The sequence below is a fragment of the Cyprinus carpio genome, chromosome B21 (genome assembly GCF_018340385.1).
Source record: "Cyprinus carpio isolate SPL01 chromosome B21, ASM1834038v1, whole genome shotgun sequence".
Classification (NCBI taxonomy): Eukaryota; Metazoa; Chordata; class Actinopteri; order Cypriniformes; family Cyprinidae; genus Cyprinus; species Cyprinus carpio.
In genome coordinates this window covers 6,824,759-6,848,770 of record NC_056617.1, presented here as the reverse complement: position 1 = coordinate 6,848,770, position 24,012 = coordinate 6,824,759, and the positions used below count along the sequence as shown (strand labels likewise).

The 24,012-nt window shown below is 36.1% G+C and overlaps 1 protein-coding gene across 3 annotated transcripts; it reads right to left on the bottom strand.

The window, feature by feature from the left end:
• Nucleotides 1-3,414: 3,414 nt before the first annotated feature.
• pcsk1 (proprotein convertase subtilisin/kexin type 1) lies at nt 3,415-18,592 on the bottom strand. 3 transcript variants are annotated; one of them, XM_042747953.1, is made up of 14 exons: nt 18,198-18,592; nt 17,426-17,530; nt 17,169-17,294; nt 12,944-13,090; nt 11,858-11,934; nt 10,352-10,440; nt 9,912-10,084; nt 8,716-8,928; nt 8,396-8,496; nt 8,030-8,263; nt 6,477-6,634; nt 6,264-6,397; nt 6,013-6,174; nt 3,415-5,226 (listed from the first exon to the last, which is right to left on the bottom strand). In XM_042747953.1, exons 1-14 carry the CDS (start codon nt 18,369-18,371, stop codon nt 4,813-4,815), a joined length of 2,307 nt encoding a protein of 768 aa, XP_042603887.1. In that variant the 5' UTR covers nt 18,372-18,592; the 3' UTR covers nt 3,415-4,812. The 3 variants fall into 3 exon arrangements, with proteins under 3 accessions (XP_042603887.1, XP_042603886.1, XP_042603888.1); XM_042747952.1 differs by having other exon boundaries at nt 3,415-5,223; nt 18,198-18,591; XM_042747954.1 differs by lacking the exons at nt 17,169-17,294; nt 17,426-17,530; nt 18,198-18,592 and adding an exon at nt 13,234-13,332.
• Between the last annotated feature and the right edge of the window lie 5,420 nt (nt 18,593-24,012).

The window sequence follows — 24,012 nt, the reverse complement described above, 5'->3', positions numbered from 1 at the left end:
CTCTGGCTCTCGTCCAAAGCAGTCAGATTTGGAGGTAATAAACTCCAGGAGGACAGCTGATTCCAGCGAAGAGCAAAAGAAAATGAGAGAAATGAAGAGAGAGTTTAATTGTAACCTATTTCTCAGCAGAATCTTAAAAAGTAGAATATGTTGATGTAATGTAATGCAATGTGGAATTTCATTTCTCTTTGCATTTTTAGCTAATTGTGGTACAACATGTTGCTTGCAAAAACATCAAAATACATGGCTGCTTTAAACGGGTGTTAATAGGGAAAGATGCTATAAATATTTTTAAATAAATAAATAAATTATATATAAATATGAAAAAAAAAAGCTTATAAATATATATTTATTCATGTATAAAACTATATACATATATAAATGTATTTTACCCGACAAAAACTGGCAAATCATCTACTATAATATAAATTAAAATTAAATTAAATTTATGCATTTAGCAGACGCTTTTATCCAAAGCGACTTACAGTGCATTCAGGTTATCAATTTTTTACCTATCATGTGTTCCCGGGGGAATCTAACCCCCAACCTTGCGCTTGTTAATGCAATGCTCTACACTATATTATATATATATATATAATATAATGAAATATCTGAAAAAAAAATACATTAAATGGCTGTCAATATGAAAAGATGCTATTAAAAAAAAATTATACATATTTATAAATTAATTTATATTATATATAAATATTTTATTATACATTTATTTGTATATAAGTCTCTCTCTATATACATATACACATATTTATAAATAAATCTATTTTCCCATCCAAAAACAAATAGCCTAGTCACTCTCAAATCATCTACTATAATATTCCGTCAGCTGCTTTAAATGTCAATAGGGAAAGATGCTGTTTGCAGCCAGATGGTGTAGTTAGCAGGGGCAAATTCAGATATGCTAACTAGCAACACCTTCTCCAGATGGGTTAAATGCATAGACAGTAAAAGAAAATGTGTTACATTGCCGTTTTAGTGTGCATTTTGCATCACAAGATGGCGCCATGTTTCTTTATGACATTCCAAACAAGTCAGTCTTCAGTAAAACAGACAGTGAGAATACTAAACCAAAAAAAATTCCCACTGCATCAGCACACTGAGAAATCAAATACAAAAGATTCTTAGCCTATAAAAGTGTTCACTTGATTGATTTGACGTAATTCAATTCATTACCACTAGAACAGTTCAGGCTGTGACTTGTTCTCTAATTACTGTCATAATTCAAAGATTTTTTTTTTTTAGTGGGTTAGGCTATTACATGTCCTTTATTAAGAATATATTGGCCAGTTTACAGCATACTGAGGTAATATTCAGACATGAAGAATAGCTGCTACACAAAGCTCTCATAAGCCAGAGGTGTTTGCATTATTAATGAAGTCTTCACTTTCTTTCTCCACACATATGTGTATGTTATTGAAAGAAAGAAAGCTCTTCTGCACACATGTACAGATATATATATATATATATATGAAAACATGTTTGCTTGCAATGTTACTGTTTAGTTTATTATGATAAAAGTCATTTAATATTAATACATTGAACTATGTATTTTGTAAACAACTTCAGAAAGGTGTAAAGTGGTATAAACACTGAGCACACTGAAAAAAATACAGGTTGCTTGTGGGTGTAAACGTTCACGTATATTTAGAATTTAAAAGTTTTTAAATATACTGTACAGTTCATGGTACACCAAGACTTCTCTAAAAAAAATAAATACATAAATAAATAGTATGTGCTGAACCATGACAAACATTTATTAAGTCATTTCTTTTCACAAACTGGTAATTCCAGATATTTCAGATTATATGTTTAAAAAATACAAACAGAACTGATCCTATTCTGGTTCTAATTTACGTTTTGCACTCAAACTTAATTAACTAAACATAGTTAACTTAAAAGGATAACTTTTAAATAGAATAGAGCAGGAACATTCAAGCCTGTTTTACAAATACAAATCACAGACAATCCCTTTCAGAGCATCATCACAACAGCTGGATAGAGTTTATTGGAAATAAGTCCAGAGACATTCAGGTTAAAGGTACAACATCACATGAGAGACAGAATTGCAATTTAGGCTTATGAGGTAAATGGTGATATAATATATTAGGGTTCTATATAGATATTACTTCTCTTTACTCTCATAAACTACTATGAACTCTTAGAAAAATAAAACTTTATCTTTGTTTTATGAATTTTGAATATAAAATCAGTTGATACATATACTCAGTTTCCTGCGATGTACAATTCTCTTTTTTAATGAGTTCTAAAATTATAATTATTTCAATATAACTATTTAGAGATTTGAAAGCATGTGTTTCTAGAGAGAGCAGGGGAGAGGTACATGGTAAAAGTTGTGCAAAAAAAGGGCAGAGAGATTAGGCTTTAAGGTGTCCCACAGGTATATGTCCTCGGTATTCTACAGTTTACTGAATAATAGTTCTCTAAACACTGTCATCCTGAGCGTTATACGGTGATCTATAAGCACTCAGTAGAACCAGGTGTTACTGATGTTCTTTAGCCTATGAACAGGGTTTCCCAGGTTTTTTTTTTGGTCAGCTTAACCACGTAAGTTGTTTACTGGAATTACCTGAGATGTAAAGTAATGTTAATTTATATATATATATATATATATATATATATATATATATATATATATATATATATATATATATATATATATTAAGTATACTAGATATACATTTAATGGCTAATTTTTCTATTTATAACGGATAATTTTCCTAATTTTTAACAATTTGCCTATTTTTTGGCCTATTTTTGGAATAAACAAAAAATAAAGGAATTATTTTATTTAAAAATGTATTGTGAGCAAAACAATGCAATTTTAGTATCATTGATATATAATTAAAGTTTTTGTATATAATATTTAATTTTTATATTTTCAGTTTTTACTTTAATTTGAAAGGTTTAGTAATTTAGTTGCTTGTCATTTTTATTCATTTTAGTTTTTTGAATGTCTAAATAGTTTTTATTCATTTTTATTTATTAGTTTTATTTGTTTTAATACTTCACTAAATGAAAAGGAGAAATGTTGCCAGCTGAGATAAGAGAAAAACATTTTTTAATATTGTATTTTATTTTATTTCAAGTAATGAAAATGTCTTTGATTCAAATAATGAAATTGTTAACAACTAAACAAACTTAAATAAATTAAAAAAATTAAGATGAAGCAGTAGTTTACAGCAGTGGTTCCCAAACCTGTCCTGGAGGACCCCCTGCCCTGCACATTTTGTATGTCTCCCTAATCATGTCACCCAATTTAGTTCTTGCAGTCTCTTCTAACGAGCTGATGAGTTGGAACATGAATCATAAATAAACAAAACACACAAAACCTACAATACATAATTACCTCAACTACAAAATATATAAACTATCGTTTACAGAGCACTGTTCACCTACAATACATAATTACCTTAACTATCAAATATATTAACTATCGCAATCAATATTAACTTGGCCAATTTAGAATAAAACAGTGAGTTTATATCATTTTAAGTATAATTTTCTCTACAGGGTAAATATTTTAAAGAAGATAAAGTACCTAAGTGTACCTTTCATTTGGCATTGGTACGTCCTGTAGTTCCATCATTAACCCCTAGGGGTCCACAAAGCCCGGTTAGGAAACCCTGCTCTAGAATAACATACTATTTAAAGTATTGATTTGAATTGTGAAAAGTGGGTGTTACAAACCACTGAAAATTAAGAGAAATTTGTGACATCAGTGAAAAGGCAAGTCATTTTAGAGGTGGAGAACAAGTTATTTTTGTTAAAATATAAAGACAAACATTTATTTGGAATAGCGTGCACTCATGAATTGTGCACAAAAACATGCATTGAGAAGGTCAATTGGGTCAAATTTGATTTCACATCGACTTTAAGGAATAACCCATCCAAAAATGAAAATGAATTTACCCACTTTCATGTCATTCCAAACCTGTATGACTTTCTTTCCTCTCTTTTGGAACACGAAAGAAGATATTGTGAAGAATAATGGTTTCGGTACCACTGACTTCCAAAGTATGATAAAAAATACTAATGGAAGTCAATGGCACCCAAAACTGTTTAGTTAGCAACATTCTTCAAAATATCTTCTTCTGTGTTCAGCAGAAAAACATGAGGGTGAGTAAATGTTCCGTTTTTAATTTTTTTGGTGAAATTTCCCTTTAAACTGATTCTGCGAAGACTGACACTTTCACAAATTGTTACAATTTACAATCATTGTAGAATATTCTCATAACATCCTAATGTAAACGTTTTATAGCATGCAGAAGTTGGTGGCAGTGAAGGCAACATGAGAAAAATCATCAAGAGGGCAAAGGGCACGAGACGCCATAATTGGTCCTGTCACTGGTTTTAAATCTTAGCAACCTGGTTCAAAACTGAGGGATAAATACAGCTGACTGTTCACCACAGATATACAAACACTCACACTGACAGACACAGGCCATAGAATGCTTATAGTTGATAACTACATGTGCAGATAAAAACAAGCTTGTCTGGAAGAGAACGAAACGCATCTTATTTCATCCCCATCAACTCTAATCCCCTCAAGTGTACCAGCTTACTTCCTTCCATGCCCCTTCGCCCTGCTGAAAAGACTAGCGTAGAAGCTAGTTTTAGATGTTGTGATGCGTAACTTACTTACCAAGACCAGTTTAACATGCTGATTCACTACCAAAAGCTTCACAAACTAGGTTTTGCTGGTGGACCTAAGCTGGTCTTTTCAGCAGGGCATCCAGCTTCTTTTACCTACTCTTCCTGTCTTTCCCTGTTCCCATCTCACTGCTGGTCATCTCCGAGCATGTCAAACAGTGCCTGCAGCAGCCGGTCGTCTCTGTGTCTGTACGGTTGGGCTCTGTAGAAGTTGTCGCTGTAGTCACTGAACAGGCCGTTCTCGGAGCCCCTGTAGTGGTTTAGCTGGTCGAGGGCCTGGTACAGCTTCTGCGGGGGGATCCTCTCGGGCTGAAAGCTCTTGGGAGGAGCCGGAGGAACCGCCAGAGCGTGCTGAGGAACCGCCGGGGTTTGCCTGTTGAAGGCCGACTGGAGGAGACGCAGCAGGGCCAGACTGGCAGTGGATGAGCCTGGAGCTTCTGGATTTTTTTCAGGGACGCTGATGGAAGCAGCAGACGGGAGTAAGTCTGGGACCACTGGACTTGAAATTTCAGGTTTGTGAGCTGGAGTCGGAGCTTCCTGCTGGTCAGAGACATAACAAATTGAGATAAGAGAGGAAGAATTGCAAAACGCTTGTTTCCAGCAGGTAGAAGTTAATGTTTAGCCAGAGATTGTATTAACTTTAACCCTCAATTTAGCATTTGTGGTCTTTCCTTACAATTAAAAGCACGGATTTCTTTTTTGTTTCTCTAGAACATATGCATATTACTTGGATCAACCTGAAACTGCATTTTGTATTTTTTTTATATCATATAGATATATAAATTATGTAATATAGTAATATAGTTAACTCCAGAACACACTTAAAATAAGCATAAATAAATATGTATGTATAATACATTTTATAATTATAACAATTATTAAATGTCAATTTTTTTTATAAAGATTTATTATAAATTTATATTAGTCATGTCATGTCATGAATTTATTTATTTATTTATTATGTATATTTCATTGTTAGTATATTTAGTAAATACATTTATTTAATTTATTATTTATTATGCATGCATATATTTTATATTATACACATATAATAAATGTAAAATATTGCTTTAAATAAATGTAGATTTATTTAATGTATACAAATATTATATATAATATATATATATATATATATATATATATATATATAATATATATATATATATAGTATAATACAAATTTGTTATAAATGTAAATATAAAACAAATTGTTTGCACAAGTTGAAGCTCAACAGACTGTGGACTAAAATTATAAGAAGAAATTTGCTCTACAGTTACTGTGTAATTTGCACATTGCCTTTTTCTAAAGTTTGACTCCTGTTCTGACCTTGATCATGTCTTCCATCGGTTCCACTCCTCTGCGATCGTTTTGGACAGCATTGTAGGGCGTGTAAACCCTCGCCTCCTTCATGTGCTCTGGCTTCTCAGACGTCCCGTGCAAAATCAACTTCCAGCTGATAATCTGACCCTCATTCTCCATCCGTCCAGACTGTATGCAAAAGAGAGAAGGAAATAGATTATGATAAGCAGGCGCTTCATGTGCATTTAATATTTGTTTGCAGAGATGTGTTTATATACCGTATCTGTAATCTTCAGGGTCCAGGTGCCGGTGGGGTTTTCTCCCCAGGTATGCACAGACATAAAGGCCCAGTTTCGGAAACCGTTGGATGATGTGTCCCTCTCTCTCTCCGCCAGCAGGACTGTGGTGGTACCTAATGGGACAAACCCCAAAATCAGTATTCTCATTCCCAAGCGTGCACATGGTAGCGTGTTTAAGTGTTTTTGTCAGACCTGATGGAGACGTCAGCGTGATGTGCAGGTCTCCTCTGCGTGTGTACTCAATGCTGACCTCCACCTGCACATGCTCCAGAGATACAACAGAATTCGCCTGTCCTGCACAGGCCTTAGTGGGGATCTCAATGGATATCTCACCCGCAGCCTTCAATGGTCTGTAAACAAAAAAAGGATATTTTTTTAAAGTTTGTAAACACAGTTAAACACATTTTATGTTGCAAATAGTGGTTCATGTAGCTCAACAAGTGTTCAACAAGATTCACAGGAAATACACAGGCTATGTTTGGAATGGAATACTAGTGTAAAGTTTGGAGTAATGTTTTTAGTTTTTTTTATATATAAATGAATAATTACTCAGCAAGGATGCTTTAAATTGATAAAATGACCGTAAAGTTCAAATAAATGTTCTAATCATCAAAGGATCCTTAAAAATGAGTTTCCACAAAAATATAAAGCAACATTTAACATTGATAATATAAAAAAAAAATTTTGAGGACCAAATCAGCATATTAGCATGATTTCCCAAGGATCATGTGACACTAAAGACAGAAGTAATGATGCTGAAAATTCAGCTTTGCTGTCACAGGAATAAATTACATTTCAAGACTTATTCAAGTAGAATTTTTTTTATTTTAAATTGTAATAATATTTAAAAATATTAATAATATAAACAATACGAAAATCTTATTAACCCCAAATTTAGGGGGTTGTAGTTTTACATTTGTGTAAAAATGTCTCAATTTAGGTAGTCTTATCAAATAATTAATTTAAAAACACAAGCATTAATTTGACATTTGAACATTAATGAAGGGATTTTTCTGCCTTCTGTTCCCTAGACAGAAACTCATGAGCGATATGAACTGTAATCCCTGCAGATTACATTGAAAGTCACAGACTTTGCATCAGGCAAGTGCCATGATGATAATGCACACTAAATGCTAAAACAAGTGCTCATGGATGGATGGACAGACAAAGCCGACAGCCTATTGAGTGTGCCATTCACTCATTCTACAATGCTTTAGACAAGGCACAGCAAATACCAAAAAAAGGCATATGGTTTTGCTGTGCATGATTACGTGGCATGCTGTAGACAACATTACAATGTGTGTCGTGACATTTGCATTACTAGGAATTTTAGATCCCAGGAAATTAAACATCTGTTCAGGTGCCCTTCTTCCAGCTGTGCTTTGTCTAAACACTAAAGCCACACAATCTCTAAAAGTTTATGATGTAAATGCAGGACGAAAAACAATTCAAGAGGTCTGTCTCTTGAGTAAAATTTTTTGAAATACCTTCGTTTGAATTACAAAAGCAGTCGTAAAGAACAAACAGATGGGTGTAAATGCACTCACACACACACACACACACACACAATGGATCTGTTAAATTAATGTGGCTATTAATAAATCGCCATAGCTGAGCGCAGTAACAGATGGCAGGAGATCAGGGTGGCTTTGTCTTCCATGTGTGAGGTGCAACACCACAGCCTTGTATCTGCTGCAAAAAGCCAAATTTATGTTTTTGTCCTAATATCAGGAAGCAAACTCTACCTTGGTTGGAACGTCTCATCTCTGACGATGCACTGTTTCTTCTCCGGAATGTGCTTCCAGACTTTGGGATCAGCCAGATCCACTAGAGCTTTGGCATTCAGGAGACCAAACCCAAAACGACTGTTGACCATCAAACCAGCTCCATTCCTTTTCCAGCCTGGGTTATTGGCCAGGGGGTCAAACTCAGACGTCCAAACCACTAAGTGCTGAAGGTCTCGCCAGGTCAGATCAGGACTAGTGTGGAGAGCAAGAGAGTACATCCATATTTTTATTCAAATGGAAATCACTTCTTGTAAGAACTGATGTAAAACCAATGTAATCCTACAAAAAAAAAATAACATACAAATTGCAAAATGTTTGACATACTTCTGCTCCAAAGCCAGTGCAAATATCCCAGCAGCCAATGGAGCAGATGCAGATGTGCCAGTGTGTGTCTCTGTGCATTCATTGTGCAAATCGGCACTAGTCTGCAAGACAATAAGTCAAAAGATAAAATGTCAACACAACAAAACACAATAGAGAACAAGCAAACACACCAACCAAAAGGACTCAAAGCTGTCAGACAATCTATTTTATTGCTCTCCAAGGAGACATTTAGTCATTCAACACAAAGGAAACCTAAAAGCAATATAATAACTGAGATCATAACAGCAAGAACATGTATAACCGAAGCAAAGGAGACTCACAATTCTCTGGTCGGTGTAGTCTCCACTGCTGTAGGCCGTAGCCAGCGTAGAGGAGCATTTCTCAGCGTACCAGGGAGACAAACCCTGCTGGGATGCACTGCTGATGGAGATGGTGTACAGACTGTCTGTGTATCCATCACAATCGCAGTTGTCGCCCTGACGACCACCGTTACCAGACGCCCAGACAAAAATGGAGCCCTTCCCTCCACGACCCTAGAGTAAAAACAATTATTTGGAGATTATAATGTATTTGTGTTAAGAGTTACACGCCATTAGAGCAATGTATTAGCTGGATGGCTAGGATGCTAGGGTGCTCTCGATGGTTGTTAAATGGCTGCTAGGGTGTTCTGGGTGGTTTCTAGAGGGTTGCTAGGGTGTGTTGATGGTTGCTAAGGTGTTCTGGGTCACTGCTAGTGTGTTCTGGGTGGTTGTTAAGTGGTTGCTAGGGTGTTTTGGGTGGTGGTCATTACTAGGGTGTTCTGGATGTTTGTTAAATGGTTGCAAGGTTGTACTGAGTGGTTTCTAGGTGGTTGCTAGTATGCACTTGGTCATTGCTAGGGTGTTCTGGATGGTTGTTAAATGGTTGCTAGGTTGTATTGGGTGGTTGCTAGGTGGTTGCTAGTGTGTTCTTGGTCATTGCTAGGATGTTCTGGGCGGTTGTTAGGATGTTTTGGGTGGTGATTATTGCTAGGGTGCTCTGGATGGTTGTTAAATGGTTGCTAGGTTGTACTGGGTGGTTGCTAGGTGGTTGCTAGTGTGTTCTTGCTCATTGCTAGGATGTTCTGGGCGGTTGTCAGGATGTTTTGGGTGGTGATTATTGCTAGGGTGCTCTGGATGGTTGTTAAATGGTTGCTAGGTTGTACTGGGTGGTTGCTAGGTGGTTGCTAGTGTGTTCTTGGTCGTTGCTAGGGTGTTCTGGATGGTTGTTAAATGTTTGCTAGGTTGTACTGGGTGGTTGCTAGATGGTTGCTAGTGTGTTCTTGGTCATTGTTGGGGTGATTTGGATGGTTGTTAAGTGGTTGTTAGTTTGCACTAGATGGTTGATAGTTAATAGTGGGATCTGGGCTCTTGCTAGTATGTTCTTAATGGTTGTTAAGTGGTTGCAAGTTTGTCCTAGAATCTAGATGGTTCCTAGAGTATTCTGAAAGACTGCTAGGTGGTTTCCATCTAGTGGAACTGATTCTCACACATCTCACCTTCTGGATACCATACTCAAAAGCTTTCTGGGCCAGGCGCCCAGGCCCCTCCACGGTCTTCCCGTCATCGTTAGGGCCCCAGCTGGCGCTGTAGATGTCCACATGATCAGGGTTAAAGCCAATGGAACTGGCTTCAATGGCATCTGTCACGATTCCATCCAGCATTCGTATCCCTGCAGATTAGAAGCACAAAAGATGACCTTTGCTGAAACATCAAAACAATTTTCAAGTGTTTGAATGCTGGTGATTAAATGCTTCCCATAATCTGTGCTGCTGTATGATGTTTTGACTCACTTAAGATTATATGTCCAAGTGGACATGGACAAATTGTGTACGTGCATGACCGGTTGTATGGGTCAGTGCTGTTATATAATCACACTACAAACACCAGAGCATTTAAAATACAAAAAAGTGAACAAACACAGCTTGACAAAACACACCTCCCACTTTGGAGTTGTAGGCCACTCCGACACCACATTTGTTGTTGTCTGCTTGCATGGCAATCTCTCCAGCACATCTGGTACCATGCCTGAGGATATACAGCAGAGAACAGGGTTACAATTCAGCTCTATTCAAAGTGAATAAAGCCAGCATGTTCAAAATTCATTATATCTACATTTGTAGACCAACACTGATATTCAACAGTGGTTGCCAGGACATTAGTATGTGGTTGCTAAGGTCTTCTTAATGGTTTTCAGGGCATTACTACATGCTTACAGGTTCTGGTGGTTGTAAGGGTGTTAGTTGCTAGGATGTAGGATGTTTTTGGTGGTTGTTAGGGTGTTCTTGATGGTTGCTAGATGTTGCTAGGGTGTTCTGGGTGGTTGCTAGGGTGTTCTGGATGGTTGCTAGTGTTTTGTGGATGAACTGGGTCATTGCTAGATGGTTGCTAGTGTATTATGATCTTAGTGTTTTCAAAATTTTCACTTTTGTTTCTAAATTGTTACTTGTGTGTTCTGGAAGGTACAGTGTTGTAGGTGGTTAATACATGGTTTCTAGAGAGTTCTGGGTGGTTGCTAGATAGTTGAAGGTGTTTTCTGGGTGGTTGTTAGGGTGTTCTGGATAGCTTCTAGTGTTTTTTGAGTGGTTGATAGGGTGCTCTGGATGGTTGCCAGGGTGTTGTTAGATGGACAGGGGTTCTGGATTGCCAGATAGTTGCTATGCTCTGAATTGTTGTTAAGGTGTTCTTGGTGGTTACTGGATGGTGCTATAGCTTCTGGATGGTTGCTAATGTTTTTTGGGTGGCTGGTGGGGTATTCTTGGAGATTGATAGATGTTGCTAGGGTGTTCTATTTTGAGCCACATAGATGTGGATGGGTTCTGATCCTCTTATGTAAGACAGCACGAGTGATGTGTGTACCATTGGAATGGATTACACTCGTTCCCTGATGGAGAACAGACCTTCTCAGATCATACCTACTGACACTGTCAGCTTGCCTTTCATAGCAGCTGGAAAGCAACGGCAGTCTGGTCTAATTCTCTCTGAACAGATTCAGTATGATGTTAAATAAATCTGCTAATCTCTTTAAAGTGGGCAGAAAAGAACTATGCCAGTCCGAGGCTTGTAACATTCTCCATTCAGTCATCAGTTTCCTTATCACTGTATGAGGTGCTTAACATAACTGAAAGGCAAAAGGCTTTGAAAAATCTGTCATTGTGTTTTTCAAGTGTGGATCAGTGCTCTTGAGATGTTCTGTCCATTCATCTAGAGCACTGGTTCCCAATCCTGGTCCTGGAGAGCCCCCAACACTGCACATTTTAGATGTCTCCCTATTCAAACACACCTGATTCAACTCATAAAAAGCCATGTTTCACATTCACTTCCACAAAAGTACTTACAAAATAAGAGAGACACCAAAAGCGTACAGTGTTGGGGGTACTCCAGTATCAGGATTGGGAACCACTGATCTAGAGAAATTAAAGAGTATAGAGATTCATATACTCACTTGTTTTCATTGGTGGAGTCGTATCTGGGAAAGGGATCTGGATCGTTGTCATTAAAATCATAGCTAGCAGCAGGATCCTATACAGTAAGGAGAAAGGATAAATAAGGATTGCGGAAAAACTATTTCTAGCATACACAGAATAAATAACAGTAGTATCAGTATGTGGAAAACAGATGAGTTTTTATAGGAAGGAAGAAGAATAGAATCGTTCAGAATAGGATAGAAGCATACTACTCTTACTGTTTCTAAAAAACTGGATAAAAACACAATATGTTATTTCCTGGGATCATAATTGGACAGTGAGTTATGCTGTGTTTACATTGAGTCAGAATTACTGAAACTATAATTTTTTTTTATACTGTTCACACCCTGGACTCAAAAACTCTTCTATTTTTAGAAATGCTCAAAGTGTGTTGATAGATTATGGTTTTTTCATTTTTTTTCATTTTTTATATTTAGAATTATATGCTTTATTCTAAAATGTTTTTAGAAATAAAATCATGTGTTAAACACTTTTTACAATATGTTTTTAATTCAATAAACATACATAAAAAATTAGTTCATGCAAATAAAAATGTATTATTATTAACAAGTTTTCTATGTTTATTTCTCAGAGAAGTGTGTGCGCACACATGTGAGTCAAATACACTGTCATCACCAGCATCAGACACATGCGGGTCTCCACTCGATTTAAGGCTTTCGTTTTTGTAAAACTGCTGTTGGCAAACAAGCCAACAGCAGAGCGACGGCTGATGCTACAATGTACTCAAATGCTAATAGGAGACAGATGTTTGATGTTATCCTGTGATTTATGAGTCATCTCTATTGCAAAAAAAAGGATACTGGGCTCACTGCAGTCTTATGTAAATGCCACACATTCAGAGTGAATTTTTAAATAGCTTTGAATGAGTGAGTGGGATTGTTTGTTTGTGACCTTCTGTACTGGAGGTCCTCATCAAATGGCTTTGCTCTATTCGTGGTAGGTGTCACTCTGGATAATCCTCTGCACAGTCGAGGGGTTTGCGTTGGCATGGAAACAACAGTGGACGGTGGTCGAGTAGGCATTTCCAATGATAACACACTTACATAGTTAGGATAAATGTCGGTGTGGTTCCACTCGAGGCCATCATCCAGCACGGTAATGACCACTCCTTTGCCGGTAATGCCCTTCTTCCAGACCGGGATCACGTGCAGGTCCAGTTTGGGCAGGGATGATGACATCCGGGTGTCTTGCTGGAAGAGGAGGATGAGGAAAGACAGTTTAAGTGAATATGTGAGCAATCCAGGGTCATGTTTATGAGTACCGCTCAACACTCTCAGGTACTCTCAACCTCTTCATGAAGACAAAAGCCCTTTTGTATGACTCAACCACTGACCCTTCCAACAAAAGCTGTTTGTTTGAAAATGAAAGCCGGCGATGTTATCGTCCATGCTGACCTTTTGGTTTGTGGATACTATTTTCAGTCCAGACTAGAGCGTGAGGGGATTTCTTCTTATTGACTGATAATTAAATATCAGAGAGCAGCTGTGCAGTGATGGGAAATACACTGTTGATAGGCTAGTGTATAAAATGCAGCTAACCTGAGTTGTGTAAAATTTATTAGCTGAGGGTTTTCCATCTAATTAATGTAATTTTTTTAACTAGGAATTTGATTTATTTTGGTGAAGTGAATATTTTGATTGTGTTCAATCGGATGACTCATTCAGATTAGTTAGTGATATATATATATATATATATATATATATATATATATATATATATATATATATATATATATATATATATATATATATATAAAATTATGATCCAAAAATCATACTTATGAAATAATATAAAAAAATATGAAATGTTCAGAAAATCAGAAATCACAATTATGAGATAACAAATGCAAATTCTGCATAAAACATGAGAAAAAGATTTACCAGTGCGTTATTTTTAACATAAAAAGTCATGTAGACCTAAAAGTCATACTAATAAGATAACGATTATTCATTATTATGAAATTTTCAGAATTTCAGAAGTATGAGATAAAATTAAATTATGAGATAAAAATTATGACATTAAAACATAATTATGATGAAATCATGAGTCATAATTGTGAGATACGAAGTCCAAATTATGAGATAAAAAGTCAGATTTATCACACATTAAATCATGAGATATCAAGTCAAAATTATGACAGTTAAGTCCAAAAGTTCAAATTATGACATAAAAAGTAGTTTTTTATATTATTTCCCCCCCTTTTTATGGTATAATATAACTTTGTAGCTCATACGCTCCACATTATGATTTATTTCAAACACTTTTTTATGTAAATGAGGTAAATGGGCTTTCATAACCTCTGCCTCGTTAAATTAAAGAAAGAAAAGACAATAATAGCCTAAATAAGTCACTGTAACTTTAAGCTTCAGTCATGCCACACAAGTCCCATTATTTCTGTTTGTTCACAACACAGATATCTAGTTCAGTTTGTAGAGACTTAAAACAAACTAATCAAAAAAAGAAGTAGCATACACACACACCATAAAAACCATACAATATTTTCCACACTACAAAAATACTCTTAAGGCTGGAAAAAGCTATTAAAAGTGCTTCAGAAAGGATTTACAAATCAGTGGACGTAAAATAATGAAAACGATTTGTTCACTAAAAAGATCTAGTCACATTATTTAAGAAGCTGTTTAAATGCAAAACACCACTACTGTGTATATAATTATTTATAGCGTATTTAGTAATGTAACAAAGTTTCATGGGGCATAAAAGTGGTAGGAAAAGGACAAAAAAGAAGAAAGAGATCTATGATCTGTTCACAAATTAAGCATAGACGCTGCAGTAACATTACCATGAAGCATGACTCATAGCTGAAGTCTGACTCCAGAAAGGCTGGAGGGGGAGGGGGAGTAAAAGAGATGACCCACCGCACATGACGGCTCTGCCACATAGCACAATCACGACCAGCATAGCCTCAGGAGGGCTGTAAAGCCCACAGCTGACGTACAAATCACTGATCTACCACCTTCAGAGCACCTCTAAGTGAGTCAAGAAGTTTTACTGGGCATCTCAGATATTGGCAGGTGCATAAACTCTCTAAAATGATCATTGCTTCTAAGGCGATACAGTCAAACATAGTGATACATCTAAAAATGTTCAATGTACCCAGTACCACACAGATAAAATATGAATAAAACCATACAGCGTTCTCCATACAGAAAGAATGGAAGCATATGAGTCATCTCTTTAATTGAATTATCAGCAGTCCTCTCTGGTGAAATGTAATCCATTCACCGAGCCGTCTTTCTCCTCCATAAATCCATATCCTTCTTTTCTATCTACCCTTTCATCTCACAAGATTGAATGTCATTCTTTCTTTCCTTTTTTAACCACCTGCCTTCACTGCCTCATCACTCATTTTGACCAGTAGAGCGCAACAGCGACGGCCCACTTTTCAGCAGCCTTGGATGAAGTGGTTTTTCTGTTCATTTAAAAAAAAATTTGCAATAAAGAGTTATAAGACAAAACAACCAACTCCAAGATGGATCAAGACATTGCAAACTTTAATTTGAAGCAAACATTAAAATAACTGACTACTACGATATAAACCAGGGGTGCCCATCCTGTACCTGGAGATCTGCCTTCCTGCAGTTAAGTTCCAACCCTGAGCATCCACTGAAGCAATGCAAATGCCATAATTGAATGCATATAAATATAAATAGAATAATTACAGTCAAATACAAAAATATGTTATAAAACTGTGTATAAGTGTTATGTAATTATTAAATTAAAAAATATTTTAAAATGTATATAAACACAACAGTTTATGAAATTGTATAAAAAATATGTATTTATATATTTACATGTGTATGTATAAATGTATGTGTATATATATATATATATATATATATATACATATATAAACAACTACGTCAATCCTTCATGGGAGTGAAAGGTCACTTCTTTTAGCTCAATTTGCATTTCCATGGTAACAGCAGCTTATCTGATTGGTTGAACACTCTTCCAGTTTATGGTTAGAGCATAATTATGCAATTAATCTTCATTTATATTAAAAAATGAAGTTAAAAATCAGTTGTAGCTTCTACGTATTCCACTACACACCAAGCTCTAAAATCATGGTAGGTTTGTCTTGAAGATCTAAGTCTAATGAGTTGAATATAAATAAACGGAGACACTGACATCATCTAATAAGCTAAAGACAGAGTTTAAAATATAACCAGGAAGGAACTTCATGAGCAATTAGGTTAAGAGGTGGCGGCGCTCACACAAACATGCTCCAAACATGAATAAAGAGGTTTAGAAATGGCGCACTTGTTGAAGCAAAAAGAGCAAAAGGTCATTGCCGGTTTATGCCACTGCTAAATTGCAAAACGTTTGTCCAAAAAAATTAATCCCTCAGTCGGAAATGCAAATGGAAGTTTTCAATTTGATTAGAGTGACTTACTATATAAACCATGAGCTGTGATCCATATTAGAGGCAGCTGAATCCTTCCCATCTGTGACTGTACGGAAGCCATTCTCTGGCATTAAGAGCTTGGCTTCCATAAGATAAACCCATCAATCCACAGTGTTTCAGTAAATTGGTACTAATGTGTGATTGGCTCTTCTGTTGTTTGGGATTTAGGAGGGTTCTCCTTTACAATCTCATTTTTGTTTAGCCATACTATGAGCTCTGAAAGCTTAAAAACAATGGGCTTCAACTGCACATAATGCCAAAGTCCAGAGGGACAACTGACCCAGTAATGAGGGCCTACAGACAGGAAATGTACATCATCCCAGAGAGGATTGTTGCAATGGCTTTTACAACACTTATAGGAAAATCTAACAAAGCTGTTGTAGATGGATTTTGTCCACATGAAATTTTTAAGTCCAACATACTGAGATCACTAAGGATTTTAAGCAATGATATAATATACAAGTAAACAAATGAATATGATTTCAACTTCTGCCAAATGACTAAAGACTGGAATACATTTAATGACTTCTTGCAAATATCATGTTTAATTCATTGTGTTAACTGCCATTTCTTTGTAATTATTTGTAAAATTTACTAGCAATTTCTTAAAATCCCACACTAGTTTTTTTTTTTTTTTTTTTTTTTTTTTTTAAAGTGAAGTATATAGTATTGCATTTGCCTTTTGACTATCTAAGAGAAACCATCTTAGTTGGTTCAAGGTTTAGAACTTCTTAAAAATATCTATGGGGGTAATGAATGGGAAAAATAGCACTGGAATCAATGTTGCAGAGCCAAAGAAATTCAAATTGTGCTTTTGACAAAGTAAGGATGTTGAGACTCACCAGATACCACTGTTGGTTCCACATAGGGTCATCGAAGAGTTTGTCCACAGAGCAGTCCTTACATTCGGTCCCCAGCGGGGCACGTTTGGCCCTCCGTTTCTCATACTGCTGTTCAGCCCAAGAGACCTACAGAAGAAGCCACAGGTGGCCATACAGAACCATTTATTTTTGAATATCTCAGTGGGGTTTTGGAATAAATGCACATTTTATTATTACGTACTGTACACAGAATGAATGGGTTATGAAAAATCTCATACCCTGTCATCTTCCGACAGACGTTTGGTGATATGATCCGCACTTCTTTTGGTCCTGCTAGGGTGACTGTGCCGCTTGAATAAATAATGGTTTTCCAGTGCCCCAATCTGCAGACAAATGAGAGAAACTAACTGAAAAGATTGGTTCATATTCGGAGCTAAATTAAGCCTGGTCATAATGACGCAGTTCCCATCTGTCTGGTCTAGTCGGCCTGGAGCTACTTCACAAAAACAAAAAATGTTTTTAATAGAATTAATAGGTCTGTCAACTAAATTACTGTTGTGTTCCTTTATTTTCTATTCAGTGAAATAAAACATTCTTATAAGTGAACTAAATGATACAACAGGTGAATGTTTGCTCATTTAAAAGTTGACATATCTTATTAGCAGTTAAAAATTGCATTGTTGTATTTTTATATACAGTTGCATTTACTGAACTGCTATATGGCGTTTATAGGGAAAAGATGGATTCAGATGTCAGATCTTACATAGATATATGAAAAATAATAAGTTTCCTAGTTGCAAAACACATTCAACCATTACTTAGCAAACATTTCAATGTATTATGGCTAAGCAAATGTTCAAGGCAATTGATTAAACACGTTTTTTTTTCATGATCTGGCAAAGCAACAGTGTTGCTATGAATAAACGCATTACACAACCACATCAACATACAATTTCATTCAACGCGGATGCAAAGCAGAGCCAGATGTGTGTGAGACAAGTGTTTTATCCTACTATATTTAGGAAAAACGCAGTGTTTGGCGTGACTTACCTGCCGGACTAATTTGTATCCGAGCTCGTCGGCGATGGATCGGGCATTGTCGTATCCTCCTGGAATCTCCACCGCCCATTCGTTCAGATACTGTCTGTCCACAGCTGAGGACACCAGCGCACAGAAAAGAGCAAGAACACTGCACAGCAACATTGGACGACATCTTTTTTCCATTTCAAATAAATTACAACCACTTAAAAATGATCTGGATGATCACGATGGATACAAAACACTTAAATAGAAATACGTTAATAAATAAATACAGAATATGTAAACACAGGAAATGTCAGTTCGGCTTCCTTGGTAAACGCTATATTCTACAGTTGATTCTGATGCAGTGTGAGCGAGTAATTGAACGCGCATGGAGAGCCACCAATGAGAGAGTCGTGGAAGGGGAAGGGATGTTTACACGTCAAATTACGAATTGCTCTGACGTCAATTTCTACCTGGGGTAGGATACTCGGGTCCCGAGGGAGTCGGGCGGGGTGAATTGCGCATGGAAGAGGAGGGGAATGTTTCTCTATAAATAGCCGACGAGCATTTTTACACTTAGAAATTTGAGCAGGAATGGAAGCTTTTGTTGAAAACATGAAATATGAGAATAAATACAAGGTTCATTCCGCACAAATGTGCGCAAAACCCTTTTAGCACTGGGTTAGATTTTTAGATTTTTTTATCTCGTTGTATATACATCTGTTCAAATCAATATGTCTTTGGCCTCATTACCCTTAGACTAGCAGATATATTCGAAGTTAGACTGTATAAATAAGGGAACAGCTGTTCAGAAATAGTTAAATTGTTGGCGTAACTGTGTGCGTCATGAGGAGAAGGTTTCAGCACCGCAGCAGTGGACAGCTCCACAACACGAGCTGCTTATGCAAATACGATATCCATATTAAACAGCAGTCACATGCATTCCAAAACAGAAATCTAACATCTTAAACACGATTATATTTTATGTATGTATGCATGTATTTATCTCTATAGACAGATATATACTGTGTGTGGAACAGCACACACAAATACTTATAGGCCTACCTACATAAAAAAGGAAAATAAAATATGGTTTAAATGAATCTAGGTAAATGTAATTCATGTTTAATATATTTTTAATAGCATTTATGCCAATAAATAGCAGAGCACATTACATGTTGACGAGTTGACAAGTTAATCATTAATAATAAAAAAAAGTTATATTTCTTAATAACATACTGACCTTAAGACTGTTGAGGGTCTGTAGGGGTCCAATCTGTTTAAGGTTTTCTTGTCACATGACAACAAAACGGCTTCCTGTATGTTGGTTGGCCACCGATCTTGATTTGCAAGACTAATGATTTCCAACTATTAATACAATTCTAAAACATATTTATGTAATATAATGTGGAATAAACCTAATGGCATCATCAAAATACTTATGTCATATGACTGAGAAACACCATTAATAAAGAGCAGGCTAAGAAATACACATTTACATTACATGTTAATGAAGTTTTTAAATATGTTTTTGTAAACAGGAAAATGGAAATAAATACAACTAAATATTTTAATACAATTAATCTAAAAAAATAAGAAACATAGAATGGACAATATGTAGCCTATAATATCAACAGGAATGCTACGATGTAAAGCATGATGTAATCATTACATCATACATTCATACATTGTAGTGAATGAATTCAGTATGAAGATTTAGATACTGTGGTCCAGACTGATTCCCACCAGCTACAGCCCTGTGTATGAATATAAAGAAGATCGTGATGAGGAGGTCATAAGCACTTATGAATATTCACACCAGTTTATTCAGTCAGTGTCACAATGGTCCAGACAGAGTGGTCTATCGATGCGCGTCCACTCTAGATGAACCCGAGGCGCAGTGTCGTGCCAAAACAAGTGCTTTTATGAAAGACAGAGGCTGGAATCGTGCGCTTTGAGAACTGTGAGACAGACAGCGGCCTCTTTTGATGTCAGCATCTTTTGTTTTGTGTGAGATTGTGCATGAGGCACAGGTCCATTTGTTTTAAGGGGTTTATGAATATGTGCATGTCACTCGAGAGCTACACTTTTGCTCTTGTTATCTCTGATTGGACTGTGTTGTCCATGTGCATCTCGGTGTCAGCTGAATTTAGAACAAACAGGACAAACCATCTTTAGCGTTTTATTCCAATAACATTAGACAACAACTAATAACTCACCTTTCACAGTTTGCTATATAGTTTTTGCTACTCCGTAAATAAATAATAGAAATATTATACAAAAATACATAATAAATACATAATAAAAATGACAAAAAACTTATATATTGTTTTACAACTTAATATATATCATCTCTTAATAACAAACATATACCTGGCACTTAAGAGCTTCCCAGGTGCACCTGCCTCTCAAACAGGAAATTGAACTTTACTGTCCTTTTATTGTTCACATGCAATAGTTTATATGATTTTTTTTTTTATTTTATAAATTTTGTTATGAATGTTAAATGTATAGCTTTCTGTAAATTATATTCCAAAACAATAAATATTTTTATATTTACATTTTCACATTTAAATATTTATATTTTCCTTTTCTTTTGAACTATCAGGGCCTGAGACTGTGCATGTTATTATGGTGCCATGCGTCAGCCAAGCAACTGCCATTGAGATGAATGGGAATGCTAACAGATAGCTAGACATTGCATGCAAATAAATCAGCAGGTCTTTTCTCAGAGTAGACCTATAAGTTAGGCTTTTGAGCAAACAGCCCATTTGCTGAAGCAGCTGCAGTCATCCACATCCACCTAGCAACACCTGTTTGCATTAAGCAGAACACATTAGACTTTGCACCTGGAAGTAGATGAGGAAAAGTAGCAAAGTTCAAGAATGAGATGCATGTTTGTATTCTTTAAAAAGGGGTTGGAGAGTTGGCCAGAAAATAGAGATTTTACAAAAAAAACTTTTGGCTAATATACCAGCTGTCTTTACTGGATTAACTTTGGCGGGTTGTCCATGTGCAAACCAAAGGCTTGAAGGATTTACTTAGCATCGGAAGTACTCAGTCATGCAAAACGCTCCTTCTTCTGTTAATGTGGAATATAAAAGCCTTAAAAGGCTTCGCTGATCAAACATGCACAAGCACAAACACTCTCATGCACACAAGCACGTCAAATGTGGAAAAACCAGATCAGCCAATTGAGATAATCTCTCACATCTGATTACTACCATCTCATAAGCTGTCACCGTAGCAGCTGGGGTTGTCATTAAGAGACGTGGTAACAATGGTATATGAACAATAAGTGGGGTAAAACCATGACCTGCGAAGGGGGGTGGGGTGAGACAACAGGAAATAATGGTCTGATGGAGCAATGGACACTCTGAATCAGGCCAGTAGACATCATGGAGGCTATGCTTACTGTGAAACAGTGTGTTTTAACTGCTGCGGACAAATTAAGTGTGAAATTAGTTGACATCTAGAGCGAAAAAGCGGTGGATTTTGCAATCTGCTTGGCCTATTAGTAATCACCTTTTGATAAGGTCTAATGGCAATCAGTCTTAGAAGGGAAAATCAGTGTTGCTCAATGAGATATAAAATACTCAAAGGTTTGAACAGGTAGGTAATTTTTTTTTAAAGTTTTCTGATTCTCAGTGGACAGTGTGCTGGAATGAATGGCTTTTTGAAACGAACTAAAATTAACTAAAATTGTAAAAAAAAAATAATACTTGAAATAAAATAAACATGAACTGAAAAAAAAAATTAAACTTATTTATTTAATTTAACTTGAAGCACTATAATGACTAAAACTAAAACTAAATGAATAAAAAATAATAAAAAAACTATATAGACATACTTTAAATATAAACTAATAAAAGCACAACAAAATTCTACTAAAACTTTAAAATAAAAGTGAAAACAGAAAAGTAAAATCTAATTTAAAATATTAACAAAAACTAAGGCCCCATTTACACTAGTGCGTTTCCGTTTTAAAACGGCATTTTAGAATGAAAACGATCCTCGTCTACACTGGCGTTTCTGCTGCTTTTCAGAAACAATCTCCATTTACACTACACAACCTAAAACGCATGACACAAGACCATTCATGCAGGTACAGACATAGATATGAATAGGTAGATTTCCCTATGCTTGGAGCGATCGAATGGGGAATCTACCTATACATCTATGGGTACAACAATGCGCATGATTGTATTGTTTAGACGGTCGTCAAGGATATGCAGAGTGAATCTGGGTACTTTCAGTCATTCAACTGAAACGGAAACACAAGATCTGAGTCTCAGGCCCGTTTACACTAGTACGTTTTCGTTTTAAAAAATAACTTAAAGCATAACTTTTAAAATGGTTACAAATTACCTGGTTAGTACCAGAACATTTAATGCACTTTTCCGGAATTCATTTGTACAGTCCGTGGCAAAGAGTGTACAAAATGATTATTTTGACTGGAAAGAGCTGACTCAAAAGAGCCATTCATTCCCTAGTTGCATACTGTCAGCTGTCTCAAAACAATCAATGCACGATTAGGGAATGGCCCTTTTGAGTCGGTTCTTTTCTTTCTGGTCTGAATCGTTGTTTCACACAGTTTGTAGTACGGAAATTAATGATTTTAGTTTGATGATGAGAGGCAGGCCCACGCTATTAAAAGCAAATTGGACTTATGATTCACCTAGCTGCCCCAAATAACGAACTGAATCAACGATGAATTGATGTCTCTTTGCCATATCTGTGACGTTAGCATGGGCAAAATGGTCCAATAGATTTGCATTGAAGCCCCTAGCTTTATCTAAGGATGAAATATATTTATATGCTTGAGGGTGGGCCGCTCTTTCAAAGAAATCACATAAAACCCCACACACCCAGGCATCATGATGGCAATGACTTTTGCACAGCCAGACTCACTCACATTTCTTCAAAAAATAAACTGTTTATTTTTATTATTATTATTAATTATTTTAAATGGTTGATAGATTGATGTAGGGCAGGCTATGTACTAAATGCCTTATAAAATAGCAGTTCTTGCCAGCAGTCGTCTGAGTCAATGTTGTTCTGACTCAGACCAGGTATACTAATCTTCGCTCTCTTTCTTCCTCACATGCATGCACACACATTCTTTTCTTATCGCCTACTCTAGTCCTCAAACTGTGCCATTTTTAAAGGATGTGTAGTTGTCATGGAAACCTTTCTCTCCTTCGCTATCTCTCTTCTTCTATCTTGCTGTTAGTGCTCAGTGTCATATCAGTGACACAAATATTGGAGGAAATGAATCTGATCGTATAACCATGCAACAATGACCAGCGGCCGGATTTATCGCACAAGATGACAACACTGGATATAAGTTTTGCATAAAACATGAAGGAGACAAATTTTAGGCATATAGTCCATTCACAAGCCCCAGGACAAATGATCAATATGTCGCTTGCCAATATGGACTTCAGTCTCTATCATCTGTACATAAGAGTACTAATGTTTTTCCCATAAAGTACAGTGAGTCAACATCCTGAAAAACAGTGCTTCATGATACCCTCCATTGTTGATATACCTGTATAAGCCTGGTGTGGCCTGTGCCAGTAATTAGGTTTTTGTTTAGTAGCCTGGAAGTTTCTATACAGGCAGAGCAAGACATAGCAGACAGCTCTCAAAGGCACAGGGCTCCCTAAGGTTGAGAAACTGCTTGTTTCTATGGCAAATAATGACCAGAGGAGCAAATTAAAAGGAAAATGCAATGTTCATGTGCATGCATGTAAAGAGTATAAGAAACTGACTGAGAAAAAAGGCACCAAAAATTGCAAACTGACAAAATGGTAATGAATAATCAGTCGCATCTATATTA

Bases quoted from the DNA above. Each gene is read 5' to 3' on its own strand.
- pcsk1 (XM_042747953.1), bottom strand. From the start codon at position 18,371: ATGGAAAAAAGATGTCGTCCAATGTTGCTGTGCAGTGTTCTTGCTCTT. The intron at 17,531-18,197 runs GTAAGTCACGCC...ATTTGTCTGCAG, and splicing joins GATACAAATTAGTCCGGCAG to ATTGGGGCACTGGAAAACCA. The intron at 8,497-8,715 runs GTGAGTCTCCTT...ATTGTCTTGCAG, and splicing joins ACTACACCGACCAGAGAATT to ACTAGTGCCGATTTGCACAA.